Below are 19,409 nucleotides of genomic sequence, written 5' to 3'. Positions count from 1 at the left end.
GGAATTCTCTTTCACTCTCACCAAAAGCCAGAAGGGTGCAGCAGGGAGAAGGAGAAATACCCTCACCATACACTATCTGTGAGCCAGAAAATGGGGAAAATTCATCCCTTCTGTGGGGGGGGGTCAAGAGAAAGGGGAGACTACCTACCCTCATAGCAGCCAGGTGGTAGGGAAGACAGAGGAGACCCCTTGTATTTCAGCTGCCCCGTGTGTATGTCAGCTTATACATGGTGTTCTATACATCTGGCAGGAGAGAGGAGAAACTCATTTTTTTGTAAATGCCGTTTTTATTGTTATGGACACTTCTGTATCAGCACAAAGATATGAATGGGGTGTGGAACATAAGATGCTGAATAGCAAGTAGACCTTCCACTCCAACTAGTCCGTGGTGAAGACAGAAGCAGCTAGTGATGCAAGTCTTTACAGCAGTGAATGACAGCCCATAATGGCACATAATAAAATGGCATAAGAGCCTCAGTACCAGTCTTGCCTCACTATACAAGCTTTAGTTGTATATTTTCTCTTCCTGATAGAGAAGGATTTACACCCTTGTGTGATTATTGCTAATGAGAGTTCTGTCCATAAAGCATCACACATTAAGCCACAGCTAATACCTCATGGTGCTACAAGAACAGCTTTCCTCATGAAATCCAACAGAGGGAAGGAAAAAGAGAAAAATAATATTGAGTGCCTACCCGCCACAGAGATTGTTATACATTTTCGGATGCCAGTCATCTGTTCTTTGTTCCATCCATATCATAATAAACTACCAAACCTCATAAACATTTTAGAAAGACTTTCTGCTCCCACAGTACGATTTTTACATTTAATTTGTGATATGAATTTGACCTTGATTCTTCAATAGTTCATTCCATAGACATCTCTGCCTCCCAGACCATGTCAGAAATGTGATTGTTCTTGTGACAAGGTCTGACGTGCCGCCCATATGAAGACCATCATACTGTCTGGCTACTACTGTCAGTAGACCCAGTACTTCACCTTCCAGCCCTATCCCTGGAAATAATTTCCACAATGGGCTTCATAATGATCACGCTGGGCTTGACTGAAATAGCCACCCATCTCGGCCATTACATAAAACTGTCATCATCACACTCTTCATCTGTGAGTTTTACAGGAGACCCCTCACTTCAGGACTTTTTGATCCAGAAAATCTGCTTCCTGTGGGGTTTTTTTTTTTTTTTTTAAGTCAAGTCTGCTTACTTTAACAAAACCAAATGTTTGCTCCTGTTAACCCCTCACAGAGTCAATACAAGCATGGAAGAATGACTTGATTTCTATTGTGCCTCCTATTCAGCAGCCCTGTCTGCTAAATTCTGATGACAAAATCTTTATTCCTAGTGATAGTGGCAGTCAGAATCCATTCCTTGATTTCCATAGCCCATGTTGTGTATGCTGTACTGACAGTTGGAAAATTCACCCTTTGACTTTTAAACAGATCACACTTGATATAAAGGCACTAAAAGATGATATGTAAGAAACTCCATGATAAATGAAATCACATCTTAACTGTGCAGTCCTAAGGGTATTAGAGCCCCTTGCCTCTTGCTGACTGCAATGAGTATTGAGGGCACCCAGCACCTCTCTGAAGCAGGCCCTAAATGTGTTTCTTGAATCATTCCTTAACCGGTGCTCAATTTGGTTGGGTATACCATGTCTTCACTTATTCCTTCTGCTGGCTCAAAAATGTTGAGAAAGTGTCGGAGCAAACATTGGAAGTACTGCCTAGAAGACTGATAAAATGTTCCCTTTTTTCTTCTCATAGAAAAGTCCTGTAAAAATTAATAGGGATGAATCCTAGAGGGTGATCTCCTCTTGATAGAATTTTTAACATTCACCTATAGACTTTAATAGAAAATTATATCCCTGCTAGAGAAATTTGTAGGACTCTCCCATAAGGCTCAGAAATGATTAACTCATTGACATTTAGACTTAAAAGCAGATGTGACTTTGCAATTAAAAGAATTATTTTTATAAGCAGCATAATTATTGGTCCATATACATATAAGCCCTATTTCCCACTGTGTGGGGGGGGGGTGCCACACTTTAGACCCCAATTTACCTCCACCATCTCATCCCTCTCCTTCTACCAAAATATTAATAAAACAAGCCAAAAGACTGTGTAAAACAAAGAGAATGGAACCTAATTAAGGTCACCAAAGGGATTTTGGCATTTCTGGGTATTATAACAGATCACTGTCTAATGTGCTACAATTAATATGGAGGAACTCTCACAGGGACTGAGATTTTACTTCTCCGTCTGCTTATCAGTGAACATTAGCACAAGTTTCCTCTTTCCTGTATAGTATACATACTTAACCTGAAAATATAACCCAGGTTATTATTAAAATAGTATCATATTAAAGAGTCCGAAGGCATCGACAGATACATGCCTGACTTATTTAGCAGCAACATTTTAAGTTAGTTTCCCAGACCTGAAGTAGAGCTCTGTGTAGTTCAGAAGCTTGTCTCTCTCACCAACAGAAGTTGGTCCAATCAAAGATATTACCTCCCCCACCTTGTCTCTCTGATCCACACACATAAAATTGTAAGCTTAAAAAGACCTTAAATTCCTCACAGGGAGTATGCAGGCATTCAGTTATTTTAAATACTGACATACATTGTCTACATTTTATTCTGGACAATACAGAATGCCACTCTGAGCAAAGTACACCTCTACCCCGATATAACGCTGTGCTCGGGAGCCAAAATCTTACCGTGTTATAGGTGAAACCACATTACATCGAACTTGCTTTGATCCACCGGAGTGCGCAGCCCCCCCAGAGCCCTGCTTTACCGCGTTATATCCGAATTCGTGTTACATCGGGGTAGAGGTGTACAATTAGAAAGGCCTGAAAAATAAGTTCTCATGCCTTAAGTTCTCAATCACATATCAAGCAATAACAAAGTGCAACTGCAGGCAGTTGACCAATACAACACAAACTTCCCTCTGCCACAGAAAACGTCAAGCAATTCTGCCTATAACCAATATAATTAAAATTACCCACGGATTCCTCTGCAAACCACAGACACCACTGCAGAGCTGAGAGAGCTCTTATATTGAGGTACTTTAAGACTCGAGAAAAACATTAAATAAACAAGAAAGGTTAAAATAAGTCCACTATCCATTTAGGAGAATGTCTATTTGTTCAGGTAATCCTGGCATCTCTTAGTAGCTTAAGAACAATTGTCTCTCAGGGACAGCATCAAAATACAATGTGTTCTAATTTGGCATTACAAACCATCTAACCAGATAGTTTAACAGAGGTGCACATTTGGCTCCATTCCTTTTAGTCTGTAGGGAGTTTTGCCAAATGTCTTACTGTTATTTGACTACGTGTCAGGAGAAATTCTTACTGAAAAGTAGTTCTGCTGGTCTTCTGCGTCCCATGGTCTCTCCTTCTGTTGCCTGTTCCAAGCATGCATGTATTTTATTGCTAGCATGGTTCCTGTTTTCTTTAAGCAGACATGGCAGTTGGGTGGAATGGGCTGGGAAGAGTTAGGAAGTGTTGATGTACTGTATATAGCTCACCAAGTTGCAGTAATGAAGGAAGCACCTTGTATATTGGTTATTTCCCCCTATGGTTTCTTGAAACCCCATCTTACAAATAATTGCTCCTCCATGCCAGGCTTTTGAAATGGTCAGTTTGGAGCATTCATTGTTCAACCACAATGTGGTGCATGCTAAATTTAGAAACTCTATCCTATAGTCCCTTCACCAACTCTGCAATACCAATCCGTCCCAAACATTAAGAATATCCTGTTGACACCTACACATTAGAAATGAGGCTCCCACTCTCTCCAGCCTGAATGTCATCAGTTCCCTGGTTCCCTAAGCAATTCCTCGTTTGCTTTTCTGATTTTTCAGAGGCTTTATCGCTCGGTGGGGCACAAAACTACTCCAATTCTGCTTCCCCCATCCCAAACCATCACAATTTTAAACCACAATTTCCCCAAATTATTGTAATATCAAGGATGAACAAATGACCCAAACATATACAAATAAGTAAGAGCTTACTGGGCCAGGCAAAGCAGCTGATTGAAGTGGGTATTCTCTAACAAGAACCACACAACGCTCCCTTCCTGGAAACAATGGACTCAGAAAATATGTATTTATTCTGTAGCTATATAAAAATACAACGCTTATTTAGAACATCTTCATTCCTAAAAGAAGTACTTGGAGGTGTCTTTTGTGACACAGCTCAATCCAGAGGACTTTAAAGCAGTTATCAGGAGGAAACCAAATTCCCGGTGTGAGAACAGGGATGTTTTGCTCAGTGCTTTTAGAGAAAGATCATATATAGGCGGTATCTTGATGCTTCTTTTTCCTGCCACTTTTACTTTGGAGACTGAAGTAACAGAGGGAGAAAAGAGAAGAGTTATATTTCTAAGCTGTAGCACTGCCCAATTTATTTTCAGTAAAAATGTACAATTCCCTGCCCCTTGCTCAGAAAATCACACCAATGTAATATTGAAGGAAAGACAGTACCTGGAAAGCTGTTCCACATCCTCCACTGTCTCTGGTAAGGAAATTCCCTTTGTCTCAGGTAAAAACAGCACTAAGATCCCACAAATGACTGCAAGTATACCTATGACAAGCATTGAAGAAAAAGAAAACAAGAACCAAAATTGGTTTGCCATTTTTTTTATTCTCAGGACACTTTTGTGGCACAAAATAAGAAAAGGGTAGAAAGACCTGAAGTTGCTCCTAAACCACTAAGTAAAAGCTGAAGGCCCATTTCTCCCCTGCCTTGATTCTCATCTGGTCATTTACATTTTGGAAAGTAGATGTGAAATGTTACCACGCTGATTGTAAAGTCTTTGGGGGCAGGGACTTTTTTTTGTACAGCACCTAGCACAGTGGGGTCTTGGTCAATGACTGGGGCTCCTGGGCCTGATGAAAATACAGATGATAATTTTACACCCAGTTACACAATGTTGTTGAGGATCAGGTCTTCAGAGTGCAGCAGAAATTTTGACTACAAAGGTGTAAACTGGAACATCTGGATACTGCTACGGTTGGAGCAATATTAATTTGAAAAAAAAATTTCTTCTCTCTTTTTTACTTTGTATTTCAAATCCTCTTTATCCACTTCTCTTTCTTTTTCTATGTTCCGTCCCTTCTACTCTTTCCTCATCATGTTTCTCTTCAGAAAAACATGATTTAGTCTTCAGACTCAGGATTTCCTACCAAAAGGAAATACTTTGCTCACACAATTAGCCTGTGGAACGCATTGTCATAAGACACCACTGAGGCCAAAAGCTCATGGGGGAAAAAAAGATTATATATATATATATATATATATGAATAACAAGAATATCCAGAGTTAGAACAATATACGCTAACAAATTAAACAAGGGTTTTTTTGGAAGGGTTATAAATCCTCATGCACTAGGGAGTAAACCAACCTGGAAGTCAGCAGGAAAATTCCATGTGACCAGATTATCCAGCTGTAGGGTTTCTTGCACCTAACTTTGAAGCACCTGATACTGACCCCTGTTGGTAACAGGATACTGGACTACACAGACCACTGTTCTGAAACAGTATGGCAATTCCCATGTTCTCGCAAAGCAGGACCTTAAGTGGGAGATAACCCAGGTTATCTCCTTTTGGCCAGATCTGCTCTGTTGACTTCGATAGGGCTATACTAACTTCCAACAGCAGAGAATGTGGTCCTTTGTTTATTTGGCCTGATGAAAGGTAGTCACATATGAAAACTATCCAGAAAATGTTAGAAACCCATTGCTGCAAGGGCTCTGTTTTGAAAAGTAAACAAATTTTTAATGGCTTTTGAGGGGTCTTCCCCATGGGAGTCAGGGCTTAGAATTTAGGAGGGATACAAATGCAGTGGGACTCAGCCAGAATGCCTCCTGGAACTCCATGTGTGTGGGTGCGCAAGCTGATGTAACCATTATCATTGAAAGGATGCAGCACAGCTCCCCTTTGCACTTAGATCATCTGTGCTGGCCAATGAGGATGGAGATGATGGATTAGGGGGGAAGATAGGTCATGCAATAAAACTCTTCCCAAGAAAAGAAGCTGTGTTAGGAAGCAGATTAAAAACAAATTGTAATAAAGTGGTCATCAAGGGATTAACTGGATTATCACAGTATTGTGTATGGGAGCCATGCTTCCACCCTTCCTTTATTTCCTGTTTATTTAGTGTGTGTTTTCCCTACTGTGTTTGTTATGGAGCTGAATAAAGCAGCACTTTCCCAGCCTGCAGTACTGTAAGTAAAGTATGTTTCTTATGCACTGAACAGTCCGTTTGCAAAAGAAATAGTCTATCCAAGGTTGCATTTTAAACGATTTCTTACTAAAGATGATTAGAGGTAGCTCCATCCAGATGGCTGCTAACCGGAAGAGAAGAAATGGGGCTATGATACCTCCTAGGTCACACAAGCTCGAACACAGGGAAACACCAAAGTTTCTGCAAAAAAAAAAAATATATTCATTTTAGAGGGATTAAGACAATGTAACCTAGGAGATGTATGTGTTAGGCCCAAAGTTATCTCATAAACAGTGAACTCATGAGAAAACAGAGGGTTACTGAAAAATAATATATTGAACATAGCGGGAACTGGTGGGAAATTTTAAAAGAATTCCAACAATGTTAAGGGCCAGATTCTGCCACTGGTACATCAGATTGCGAAATACCCAGTCATCTTCCCTAATGGGATTTCAGAAGTTGTACCTCTGTGGAACACTAATACTAAATCACTGCACACAAAGCCTTCCTGCATTCAGACCTTTAAACTAACCAGTTTCTAAGATGAAGTACTATTGACACGATCCTTTTGCTTTAGCTACAGCATGGACTTTAGTGTGGGTAGCTGCCCAAGTGAATACCCAGGGTCCCTGGTGGGCTTGTACAGCCCATGCTGAAGCCTAAGCTGCCATGGCTTCACCGCTATTGCTACTTGTGCTAACTATGTTAAAGCCAGCTCAGGCGTATCTACACATGCTACAGTCACACCTCCATTTGCAATGTAGACATACTCTTGGTTGATTGGGATTCTATAATCAGTTTTGTCACAGTCTTCCTGGATAACCTGGCGCAACTTCATTTAAATTCTCTGTGCCTGTTTTCCCATCTTTAAAATGCTCAGACCCAAGCCAAGTTCAATTTAATGTTGAAAGAGTTTGTGAAACACTGTATTAAATGCTTTACTAAAATCCAGATATATTGCATAGCCATTCACTTTCTTATTTTATCTTCAAAAGTTATTAAGACTGTAGCAATATACCAAAGATCTTCCGGTCTAATTTCAACATGACACAAGTGAGAGTCAGAAACCGACAAAAAGAAGCTGAGGAATGGAAGACTAAGGGTAACAATTACCAGGTTATCTAGTTACTCAGTAAATCAAGTGTCTTGACAGTAGGAATGTTTTATATATAATTGGTTTGATGCACAGATAATAGGTTAGTTGAACAGGTCTCTTTTCTTATTGGGTACATTTTCTACTACATTTTATCTTTAGGGACACTCAAAGTTTATTTGATTATGGTGGTGGGGCAAGTGCCCATCCCAGCCAGGAGGGGTTAACAAGCCCCTTTGGGTACAATCAAGTCCTACCTGGAGCATGCTGCCTCTGAAAAAGGGCGGTTCCTTAAGAGAGTAAAGTCAAATCCAGAGCTAGAGTGCCAACCCCTTAAATCCGCAGAATAGTGAATGCTGATTAGAAAGGCTGCTGAAGATCCTCTGTTGCCTAGATCCTCTGGATAAGTAGAGGAACCTCTAAATTATTTTCCTTTCTTTCAGCCCAGAATGCTCAGCCTGGGCCCCTTGGACTGCAAAGGGGTTACAGAAATCCAGCCCTAACTCAAAGAATACTGACCTATTTGCCTTGCAAAGCATGCCAGGTGGACCTGGACTGCTTTGGGGTTGAAAGACTGGTATCCTTTGCCCTTTTTGTTTGGACTCCCTGTTGGGGGAGTGCTGAACTAATCCCCTGCTACTTGTAGCTAGAAAGACACTGACTCGGTAACCATCCCTGTAGCTGAAGGAAGGTACTGGGAACAAAGGGAGGTACCCCTGCCCACTCTCTCAAAAGGGGGCATTCTAGAGGTAAATCCTATCACAATTAGCTTATTTCTTTAATAGGTATCAATTTAGACAGGGTTAGCTGCATTGCTATACAAGTTTTGGCTTGTTGGATAGAAAATACATTCTTCTGAGAACTGTGTTTCCTTTACAGGTCTTTGATTAAGTTGCCTCCTCTGTAAATTTGTCTCCCATGGGACACTATAACACTGCATTGTCAAATTAAATAGAACGTCTTTAATTATGGTGACACTAGTCACACCTCCTTATTTAAGGTGGACTTCAGTTTTGCACTTAAAATGCATAAGAAGAATGTCTTTCATAGAGGTACTGCCAAATTAAGCTTGAACACTGGCACGGTTACACTATAATGCCATTTACTATGCAAATGTGTTTAATGCTACCGAAGGCAACTTCCTTCAGTTTAATGTGGATTTCAGCTGTGCATGAAACAACTGCAGTTACCTTAATGTTGTAGGATACAATTCACTGTTCACAAGATACACAATTTCAAAAGCCATGGTGATTCCCAGTCTTCCCAGAGTGGCTACTGAGGTTTTCAACCACGGGATATCTGTTAACAAGGTAAAGTCAAAAAGCAAGGTTGATTAAATGTGTTTTACCATGTCAGCTGGAAATCATGGGGCTCATTCCACACTCCCTTACATGGGTTTCACACTGGTGTAACTCAGCTGAGTTCACTGGCGTTACTACTGATTTATATCGGTGTAAGTGAGCAGAAGCAAACATCAGGGCTAGATTCACAAAGGGATTTAGGCACCTAATCCAACATTTAGGCACCACTGACTTTCATGATGCCACCGCTCAGCCTGTGCCTACACCTGGAGGTGCCTAAATTTCTGCTGGGTGGGCATACGCAAAGCTGCCTAAATCCTGATGCCGCCGCACAGGCAATGGAGCTCTCTTTCATGCCACAGCTCCAGGAGGATTCTCAAGCGAGGTGTTCCCCTGCCTACCTTGCCAGCAGAGCCCACTCTGGTGGGTGTGCTCAGAACACGAGAACCTACGCGTTAGTGAGCAATTTCTGGCTGTTCTGGATGTAACTGAAAACTGATCAAGGGAAATACTTGTCACACAACGCATAATTAGACTGGGGAAGACATTGCAACAGGAAGTCACTGAAGCCGAGATTCACAAAGAGTCTGGACATTTCCATGGCTAATAAGACTATCCAGAGTTATGATTGTTAATCATCGTTAATGCTAACAACAGATTTGGAAGGGATATTGGGTTTAAGCCATCTCTAACAGGGAGCTGGATGAGACCCGAGGTGGAGGCAGATAACCCCAATCTGCCTACCACGGAGTTTTGACACTTTCCCCTAAGGCATCTGGTGTTGGTCAGTCAGAGACAGGCTAATGGACTAGATGGACATTGGGTCTGATCCAGTCTGCCAATTCCTGTTTTCCGGTGCTTATATCTTTCTCAGAACTACCCTCCAAGCCCTGTCAGGAAGAGTTACATCAGAGGGACTCTGGATCAGGTTCAAGGAAGAGTAGAACCAAAAGGGCATTACTGCCAGATATCAATGTGTGCTGGCATCTATGGGTGTTCAAGTTTTGGCTACTCATGCTTTGTTGTGTCACCCAGGCCAGTTTGAAGACTCAGAAATCAGTTCCAACCCAGTGACTCAACAAAGACGTGTTGCATAATGCCAGGTGCAGGATAATGAGTGGTAAATGTTGTTGCCAAGCTCCCATGATCATACCCAGATTGTGCAATCCTTTGCTTCAGGCAGGCTGCTGGTCATTATCCAGGTGTGACATTTTCCCCCTGCAACATTTTTCTAAATCAAATTATAATTTGAGCTGAGTCAGACTGACTTCCAAGTAGATCTGGGGAAAAATGTCCCTTGGCCTCATAGAAAATTCCTCTAGAATTTAATAAAAAATGACAATTTTTCTATAGTTTTTTTCACCAGATTTTATAACAGAAAATTAAATGCCTGCTATGGAATTCTATAGGATGGCTCAAAAAACTCTAGAAGGGATATCGTCTTTGAAATCTGATAAGATTTTAAGAGTAATTTCTAGAAAACCCTATCAAATGTTCAGAGGTCTCTGTAGATTTCATCCCCATTTAATGGTATAGGATCTTTTCCATTAAAGACTTTAATAACACTATTTCATGAAAAAGAGAAATGCACCTATTTTCTTTTTGTCTTGAATTTTTTGCAAAAACAAATTTTTTTGTAGGTGGAAAAACGTATTTAATCCCCAAAATCTGTTTGTGTGTGTGAGCATGTGTGCGTGTGCATGTGAAAATAGTGACTTTCTCCTGGTAGCAAATTCAGAGAAATCAGACACACACAAAGGTGACATTTGAGGACAGAAATGGTGCAAAATTTCATCCTGGATCAATAAAAAGCGACAAAGAGTCCTGTGGCACCTTGTAGACTAACAGACGTATTGGAGCATAAGCTTCCACTACATCTGATGAAGTGGGTATTCACCCACGAAAACTTATGCTCCAATATGTCTGTTAGTCTATGAGGTGCCACAGGACTCTTTGTCGCTTTTTACAGATCCAGACTAACATGGCTACCCCTCTGATACTTGACATCCTGGATCAAATTCATTAAATGAGTTGAAGCCATTTAAATGGGAGGAGGATAACTGGGACAGCTGCTTTCATAGGACAAATTTAAATAAAATATTTTTTCCTATTAAATTGAATGACTGTTCAGTTGCTTTAACAGAAGGATTGTAATGACTGGAACCATGGTACTGGGATGTCCGGTTGCATGATTGCCCTGTAGATTACCATGACACATTACAAGCTACTCACTTTTAGGCAATAATAAAAATGCCTGATGCATAATAATGCCCATCACTGACACCATACTTTCCATCCAAAGTGTTCTGCAGAGGAGGGTAAGTATCATTTCAAACTGCTTTACAAACCAGGTGATGTGACTTACCCAAGGTCATAAAGGAAGCCAGTGGCAGAGCCAGGAACAAAACTCAGATCTCCTGATGCTCAGACACTTGCCATTGCGGCTGGATTTATTGAAATAACTGAGCTGCTTAAACGTGTGGCGTTGTCTTAAAGTAACTTTTGAATAAACTTTAAAAACAAATCTAATTGTGGTAAAACTGGACCCACTGAGGAATGTGTTTCTGTGAAGGATCTTTTATTGTGCTTCCAAACCCACCCATTTTCATAGGCTCCATTTTACAGCTCTTCTCTTGGGATATCTGCCTGCTAACTGTTGCCTTGTGATATAATTTCTGGGGCTGACACTGCTAAGGCTAATTAGTATTCACAACACTGGCTTCATTCTGCTGATGACATCCTTAGGGAGGGGTGATCCTTTCTAATGGTCATTCAACATCCTATGTAGCTCCAATCTAAACTACTCTGAAGCAAAGAGCAGGGATTTCACAGTCAGGGTAAGGATCTCTGTTCTCTATCTGCCTTTAGTGTGCAGCACTTATGAATGCTTTCCTTGGGATATACAGTTCACTGTAACCACAAAGTGGAGAGATATCAGTTTATAGAAAAGAATCCCTCGTCAGCAGTGCTGAATCACACCCCACAGTCACCCTGGTAGTCCTTGAAGCAGGACCAAGAATTACTAAAAGGGGAGCCAGATCCTCTACCTCTGGTCTGTCCCCTTTGAATTACCAGCCAGTGATTCCCTTTGCGTAAGAGAAACCCAGGGGGGTGTCGAGCCAGGATAGCTGGCTCTGTGCCGCCTGCTTCTGGCCCCTGCCCCAGGCCAGGGATAGGATGGATGAAACGAGGAACGGACAGCACACACTGTGCTCTGGCAAGCCTAGGCCAATGGAATGGCCTGTTACTGTTACTAGAGCTGAGAATCTGACTCAAGATCTGCTAAGACTGACCAGCAGGAAATATATCATTTAAATAGGTTTGTTTCTTTTCTCAGACACTCATTTATTTGGAGATGGGAAATTTCCCCAAACTACCAATTTCCTAGCTCCATATCTGTATGATAAATATCTTCCCAGCCAGGGAATGAGTGTATTTCCCCCTTCCTCATATTTTTGTTCTGTAGTTCGCATTATCATTTGCTAACTGTACCACAACACACTTTTTATCTTCGTCCACCGCTTCGAAATCTTTGTGTGGCTTTCACCTCTCTACTCTAAGAACTTCACAGAGTAAATAGTGGATGTTCTGTAACCTGAAGTCTTTAAATCATGATTTTAGGACTTCAGTAACTCAGTCAGAGGTTAGAGGTATATTACAGGAGTAGGTGGGTGAGGTTCTGTGGCCTGCAATGTGCAGGAAGTCAGACTAGATGATCATGATGGTCCCTTCTCACCTTAAAGTCTATGAGTCTGTGAGATAAATCAATGATCTTGGGAAGCTAAGGAAAGAGTTACCTTCTGGTAAGAATGCAGTAATTAAGCATGCCACTCCCGCCACTACGTTGCTTATGGCAAATGGAAGGCGTCGGCCAATTCGATCGATTGTCAGTAAAATCAAGAGAGCTGCAGGCAATTCCACAGCTCCGGAGATGAAAAAGGTTAGGTAGAGGTTTCCTCCTATAATTCCTAGGCGCATGACAAGCCCTTGGTAAACCAGGGCACTTGTAAACCTAAACAAAAAACATTGAGACAAACACAAATGATTGTAAGCAGCTGACTCGAATTTCAAGTTTGAGAGAATCACAATACCGACAAAATATGATGCTCAAAACACAGTAAAATTGGGACTTACCAGGCATACATTAGAATCAATGTGTATTTTCTCATATGGGGAGTTCTAACCAGATCGAGAAATGATGGATTACTAACCTCTTCATCTGTAACTGTGATCTAAAGAAAAGCAAACATTGGCATCAGCAGATCATAGGCAGGAACACAGGCCACCACAGCTGAGCTAGTACAACAGCTATGGAAGAGGGCTCAAAATGTAATACAACTGCAGACTAATTTCCAGCTCCTTAATCTTTTGTAAGGACAATACATATGCCAGAAGAAAAAAAAAAACAGCTTGATTTCCAGCTCCTATTGAGTTTCAGGAGAAAAAAAACCTTATTTTTACTTGTAAATGGAGAAGTGGACTCAGAGGTCCCTGGGAGGCAATGAACCAGGCACTTTGCAATGCCATTTTTACAGCTGCTTTTCAGAGCAGAATTGAACTTTATGGGTGACTCAGAGAAGGCACTCGATTGTGAGTTCATTCCCCATCGCCAGCCCATGAAATTGTAATGGGTAATGGTCAGAACAAAGGGGTGGGTCTGCAGAGGAGTAAGAGATGGAGAGAGTAAACAACAATGGCCTTGGGAGTGTTTTTGATCCTACCGCTGAGCAGCAGGAGGAAAAGTAGGGAGGAGGACACTGTCAAGAAGTGAGGCCAGGATGGAAAGGCCCCAAACAGAGAAAGATTAATGTCTGCCCTCCCCAAAACATTTAAATGAAGCAGAAGTCAATGGGCCTTCAGAATGTGCTTATAGTTAAGAATGTGCACAAGCATTTTGCTGATTTAGGCCTTTTCCTTAAAAATATCTACAAATTATTTAGAAATATCAATTAAGCCACCCTCCTCTGAGACGAGGAGGAAAGTATCGTTTTCTCCATTTTACAAGTAGGTAAAATGAGGATGAGAAAGCACACATGACTTAGGGCCTGTCTATACAAACAATTAGACCGTGGCAAACTGGGGTGTGAATCTATCCCAGGCTAGCAGCCTGCAGTTTAACTGTCTGTGTGCACTCTGCGGATGCATGTTAACAGTTCGCTAATGCACTTTGAGCTACTCCCAGTTCAAGGAGGACTAGATCAAAGCTCTCTCACGAACTGTTAATGTGCATCAGTAGGGGGCACATGAACAGTCAGACTCACCGCAGGCCAGATTCACACCCAAGCTTGCTGTGATCTTCATGTAGACAAGCCCTTAGCCAAGGTAATAAAACAAATCAGCAACAGAATCAGGAGTAGAATCCAGGAGTCTCGATTGAGATTTTTAAAGAAGTGCAAGGGATTTAGTCCCACATAGTCAGTGGAAGAGGTGTGGCTAAATCCCCTTTGTTGCTTTGAAAATCTCAGACCCTGACATCTACATCTTCACCTGCACATCTACCAATGTGATATATGCCATCATGTGCCAGCAATGCCCCTCTGGCATGTACATTGGCCAAACCAGACAGTCTCTATGCAAAATAATAAATGGACACAAATCTGACATCAGGAATCATAACATTCAAAAACCAGTAGGTGAACACTTCAGCCTCTTTGGTCACTCAGTAACAGATTTAAAGGTGGCAATTTTGCAACAGAAAAGCTTCAAAACCAGACTCCAATGAGAAACTGCTGAGCTTGAATTAATATGCAAACTAGACACCATTAACTTGGGTTTGAATAGAGACTGGGAGTGGCTGGGTCATTACACATATTGAATCTGTTCCCCCATGTTAAGTATCCTCACACTTTCTTGTCAACTGTCTAAAATGGGCCATCTTGATTATCACTACAAACGTTTTTTTTTCTCCTGCTGATAATAGCTAATCTTAATTAATTAGCCTCTTACAGTTGGTATGGCTACTTCCACTTTTTCATGTTCTCTGTATGTATATATATCTTCTCACTGTTCCATTCTATGCATCGGATGAAGTGGGCTGTAGCCCACGAAAGCTTATGCTCAAATAAATTTGTTAGTCTCTAAGGTACCACCAGTACTCCTGTTCTTTTTGCGGATACAGACTAACAAGGCTGCTACTCTGAAACCCATAAAAAAAAGATGTGATTGTGGAAAGAGAAAGAAGGATCCCCCACCACTTTCTACCATCTGTTCTGTGAAGTCAATGGAAATTACTTTGTGTTGTGGAGGAAGAATAGGGCCAAAGAGAATGTAGAGACAGAGACCATGCTGATTGGTGAGGAGAACAGTAAACTAGGTCAAACAGCATTGCCCAGTGATCTGATTCTAGTTCAGCCAAGGCTGTACACATTAATTTTATTTTGTATTTATTCCTCATATCATAAGATATAACCTAAACTTTTCAGGGAGATAAACAGCCTCAGAATGGACTTTTAACACCTCCTTTAGCAAAAAGAGTGTCCCAGAACACTGGAAGTGTTAATGAACCACCAGTTTGCCCTGGGTTCTCTTCCATTCCCTCTCATCATTGCTAGGAACCCTTGTCCCATCTTTACAGCTACTTTGTTTTCTGTAACGCAGTTAGACGTTTTCTCAAAGTTGCTTCTGCTCTTTACATGCCAGTTCCATTTTTTTAATCCTACAATTTGTTTGTCAGGCATTCATTTACATTCCAGATCAGAATCCACTGTTTGTTGGCATTTGTTATGCTCACACTCATGAAGGTGATAAAGCTGCCTTAATTTTGTTTATAAGAACATGTTGGCAGTGACCAGTATGTGAACCTTGTGCAAATATGGTATTCATTTTCCCATGCAAAGATAAATCAAGCAGTCTTAACACAATGTCCTGTCTGTCTCAAGTGCCACTAATACTAGTTGGAAATAATGTTTGAGTATGGTTTATGAGCTGGGGGAAAAGGACATTAAAATCATTGCAAAAAACCTCAACTCTTTTAAGGTTAAATCTTGGCCTCACTGAAGTCAATGAGAGTTTTCTCATTGACTTCAGTGCAATCAGAATTTCACCCTTAGTACCCAAATACATGTTTTATCCTAACCCTGGGAAGAGCAAAGAGATTTTGTATAAAATGATGTACTTCATCAATTCTTATCTCATTGTTTCTACAATGGTTTTAAAAATTCCAGTAAAAGTTGTGCACTTCACAAGCTTCGGTGCTGAGCAGGCAAACTTTATGCACTGTGATAGTCTCCAATTCAGCAGCTCATGCCTATTCAGCATAGCACCAAGCCTAGTCTTCACTACGGGGAGATAGATGCTGCTGCAATCAATGTCGCAGGGATCAATTTAGTGGGGCTAGTGAAGACCCGCTAAATCAATGGCAGAGTGCTCTTCGGTGGGTCCCAGTACTCCAGCTCTCCGGGACAAGTAAGGGAAGTCGACCGGAGAGTGTCTCCCATTGACACAGTGCACTGAAAACACTGGGGTAAATCGACCTAAGCTACGTTGACTCCAGCTACGTGAATAACTTAGGTTGACTTATCCCCCTTGTGAAGATAAGCTCTAACAAGCTATTGAAGTCAGTGGGACTTAAGCAAACACTTTAAGTGCAGTGCTGAATTACAGTCACAACATATAAAATTAAGAATATGTGTAAGTCTTTGCAGAATCAGGACCTTAACAACATGAACTAAATCTTCTGTGCATGTTCAGAGTGTGATTTTCCAAGGCTTACATCTCTGTCTAATCAACATCAGTTTTCACTAGAATACTCCAAGTTATTTCTCCTCAGAGAGGATAATATCCACATCTATCCCAGCCATTTTAATGCAAGAGATCTTTTTTTAAAAAGACAAGATATTTTTCTATAATGGGAAAATAATTTGGTCCTCTCTCGTGTCACTTAAAAATGGATGAAGTGATTTTGCACAAATGTTCACAAAACATTCACCCTTGGGCAGAGACCAACCGTGAAACATTTCAGCTTGAAAAAATGAAATTTGGGGGAAATTATGCACAACTGAGAATGGGGGTTACACTGGAAACAACATTTAATAAATTATGACCAGTCCCCTACTATCACAATGCTGTAATACAAATACTGAACAAAACAATGCTCATCTGTCTTCGCATCACACTCATTACTAGACCTAGTCGGAAAATATAGCATCAAAGCAGAAGTGTTATGCAGAGACATATTGGTTTCAATGAATATTTAATCAGGAAGGTTTTGGGGTCTGAGGGAAGGGAGCCGAGAAAGAGAGAGAGAGAGCGAGTGAGACTCTGTCTTGATGGTTAGGCACTGGTCTGAGATGTGGGACACTCAGGTTCAAAGCCCCGCTCTGTCTGATTCAGAGTAGAGGTTTTTCATTCTCAGATCACTCTGAATCAGGCAGAGCAGGGTACAAACCCCTCTCTCTCTCACGCACACTCATTCTCTGTCTCTCTCAATCAAAAGCTCAGCTTTCAAACAATTATGTTTTTGAGAAAACATTCGAAAGGCTTTTGTCTTGTTCCAGTGTGGAACAAAACCAACTTTTCAGAACCTTGAAAGTTGCAGTGAAATAGAAGTGTCCTCCGATCACCTCTATTCATCAACATGGTATCTGAGTGCCAAGAAAGGCTGTGATTTGATTTTCTGGGCATCTAATCTTAGCCAAAGTCCGTCCATGTCATGGTGGATTCTCTCTCTCTCTCTCTTTCTGTCCACACACTAATGGCTTTATAAAGCTGGAGATAATTATCTGGAAGAGAATTCTGGTGTGAGTAAAAATGAGAAATGTACTTGACCCCCTATTAATGCACTTCCTGAAACATCACTGTCTCCCGGGCATAGCACCAGGAATGACAGAAGTTGTATAGCAAAAGGGTCCCAGGAACAGATCCAAAGTGCAGCTCAGATATTAATCAAGATTAAGCAGTTGCAGCTGTGAACTGGGGTTATGACTGTGACTATTTCTTAAGAATGTCAGCTGAGATCTTAATAAGCTTGATGGGAAAAAGATACATGTCTCTATATTCTAAGGTCCAGGTTTTTAAAATAGTGAAGTGTGGAAAGGAGAGATTAATCTGAGAACACAAACAGTTTTACTCACTTCTATCTCACTCATGTGTCTTTCCACTTCATTTCTCTCTTAACTGTTTCAGTTTGCACGCCTGTAATTGCAGAAGATGCTATTCCAATCTGGCTAGTTTACCCCACTCAATCGCTTGGGCTGAGGGCGAGACTGACATCATCTTGGCCTACATAATGGAAATGGTTTAACTAATTTCTGGCGTAGCCTTTCACTGGTAATCAAAACCTTGTCCATCATACTGCTTCACTTATCTACAGCCATCCGGTCCTCTAATTATATTCTGTTGGCCACGTAAATGAGTGGTCCAATATGTTGCCTATTCCCACACAAAAAAATGTCATTAATGTAAGATTGCTCCTGTGATTAATATAATGCTCACAGAAACTCCATAACAAGAACATTATGACAATTACACAAAACTATGCATTAAAAAGCATGGAACTGACTATTTAGGGAAATGTGTACGAATATTTCAACATATCCATCCATGCTAATATATGAATATCTATAAAACATATAACTAATGAGATATGTGTGTGTTAAAATAGTTTGTAAGGGTGTCAGGCAGGTCAAAGTTTAGCTTGTTCATGAAATATGTCAGGTGAACTCTTATATTTCAAAATTTTCATTAACTGAATGTATGAATTACAAGGGTAATGGAATATTTACACACATTAATTTCTATGCTTTTTCTCACAGGTTTTTTTTTTTGCAATGGAATATGCAGTTTTTATGAGCGCTATATTTATCATAGGAGCAACCATGAGTAAGTGACGCTGGGTGTGACTTGTGACTAAGAAAAAATTTCTTTGAATTACAGTGAAAATAAAATCATGCAGATTTGGGCAAAGCTGTCCACTTTTGTGGAGGAAGAACAATAACTTGAAGGGATAAATGCCTAGTCTTCTATCCAAGTTGAGGAAATATCTTTTATTGGACTAACTTCTGTTGGTGAGAGAGACAAGATTTCGAGCTTACATCAAGCTGAAGAAGAGCTCTATGAAAATCAGGGTCAACGTAGTATATTGTGGCACAGTCTCTTTCAAATTAGCATGTGTAAGGCTGTCATGGAGATCACAAATTCTGTGACTTTCCATGACCTCCTGACTTCTTCAGCGGCAGATGCGGCTGGCCCAGGGGCTGCCTGAGCAGCTCGGACACCCCCTGGGCCTGCCACACCAGCCGGTGCTGAGGCAGTCTCGGGCCACCGCTCCCTTCCCCCAGCAGCAGCAGGGGTTTGGGTGTGGGAGGGAGCTCAGGGCTGGGGTTTGGGGTGTGGGAGGGGGTGAGGGCTCTGGGCGGCACTTACCTCAGGGGGCTCCTCAAAAGTGGCGACATCCCAGCGTTCAGGGAGGAGGCAGCGTGGCCGTGCCTCCACCTAGTAGCTGAGGGATGTTCCTGCTTCCCAGACCCCCCCCCCCCCGCCCCCAACACCCTTGGCACTCCCTGGGGCCACGCCCCCAGCCAGGGCTGCCCAGACGGGGGGGCAAGTGGGGCAATTTGCCCCAGACCCCGGGCCCTGCAGGGGCCCCGGCCCGGTGGCGGTCCAGGTCTTCGGCAGCATTTCAGCGGCAGGGGGCCCTTCAGTCGCTCCGGGTCTTCGGCGGCATTTCGGCGGTGGGTCCTTCAGTGCTGCCGAAGACGCGGAGAGACTGAAGGGCCCCCCACTGCCAAAATGCCACTGAAGACCCGGACCGCCGCCGGGTGAGTACAA

General features: G+C 41.7%; 1 protein-coding gene across 2 annotated transcripts in view; it reads right to left on the bottom strand.

The window, feature by feature from the left end:
- Positions 1-4,098: 4,098 nt before the first annotated feature.
- SLC22A3 (solute carrier family 22 member 3) overlaps positions 4,099-19,409 on the bottom strand; it is a 41,840-nt gene continuing 26,529 nt past the window's right edge. For both annotated transcript variants that reach the window (XM_005305719.4, XM_042841034.2), the window contains 6 exons: positions 12,777-12,874; positions 12,440-12,654; positions 8,532-8,640; positions 6,337-6,449; positions 4,508-4,607; positions 4,099-4,367 (listed from right to left, as the gene is read on the bottom strand). In XM_005305719.4, the coding sequence (XP_005305776.2) occupies positions 4,313-4,367; positions 4,508-4,607; positions 6,337-6,449; positions 8,532-8,640; positions 12,440-12,654; positions 12,777-12,874 (690 nt within the window). In that variant the 3' untranslated portion in view covers positions 4,099-4,312. The remainder of the gene's footprint in view (positions 4,368-4,507; positions 4,608-6,336; positions 6,450-8,531; positions 8,641-12,439; positions 12,655-12,776; positions 12,875-19,409) is intronic.

This window comes from Chrysemys picta, chromosome 3 (assembly GCF_011386835.1).
Source record: "Chrysemys picta bellii isolate R12L10 chromosome 3, ASM1138683v2, whole genome shotgun sequence".
NCBI classification, from domain to species: domain Eukaryota; kingdom Metazoa; phylum Chordata; order Testudines; family Emydidae; genus Chrysemys; species Chrysemys picta.
The sequence above is the reverse complement of the archived record's forward strand: the minus strand, read 5'-3'. Positions and strand labels throughout refer to the sequence as shown.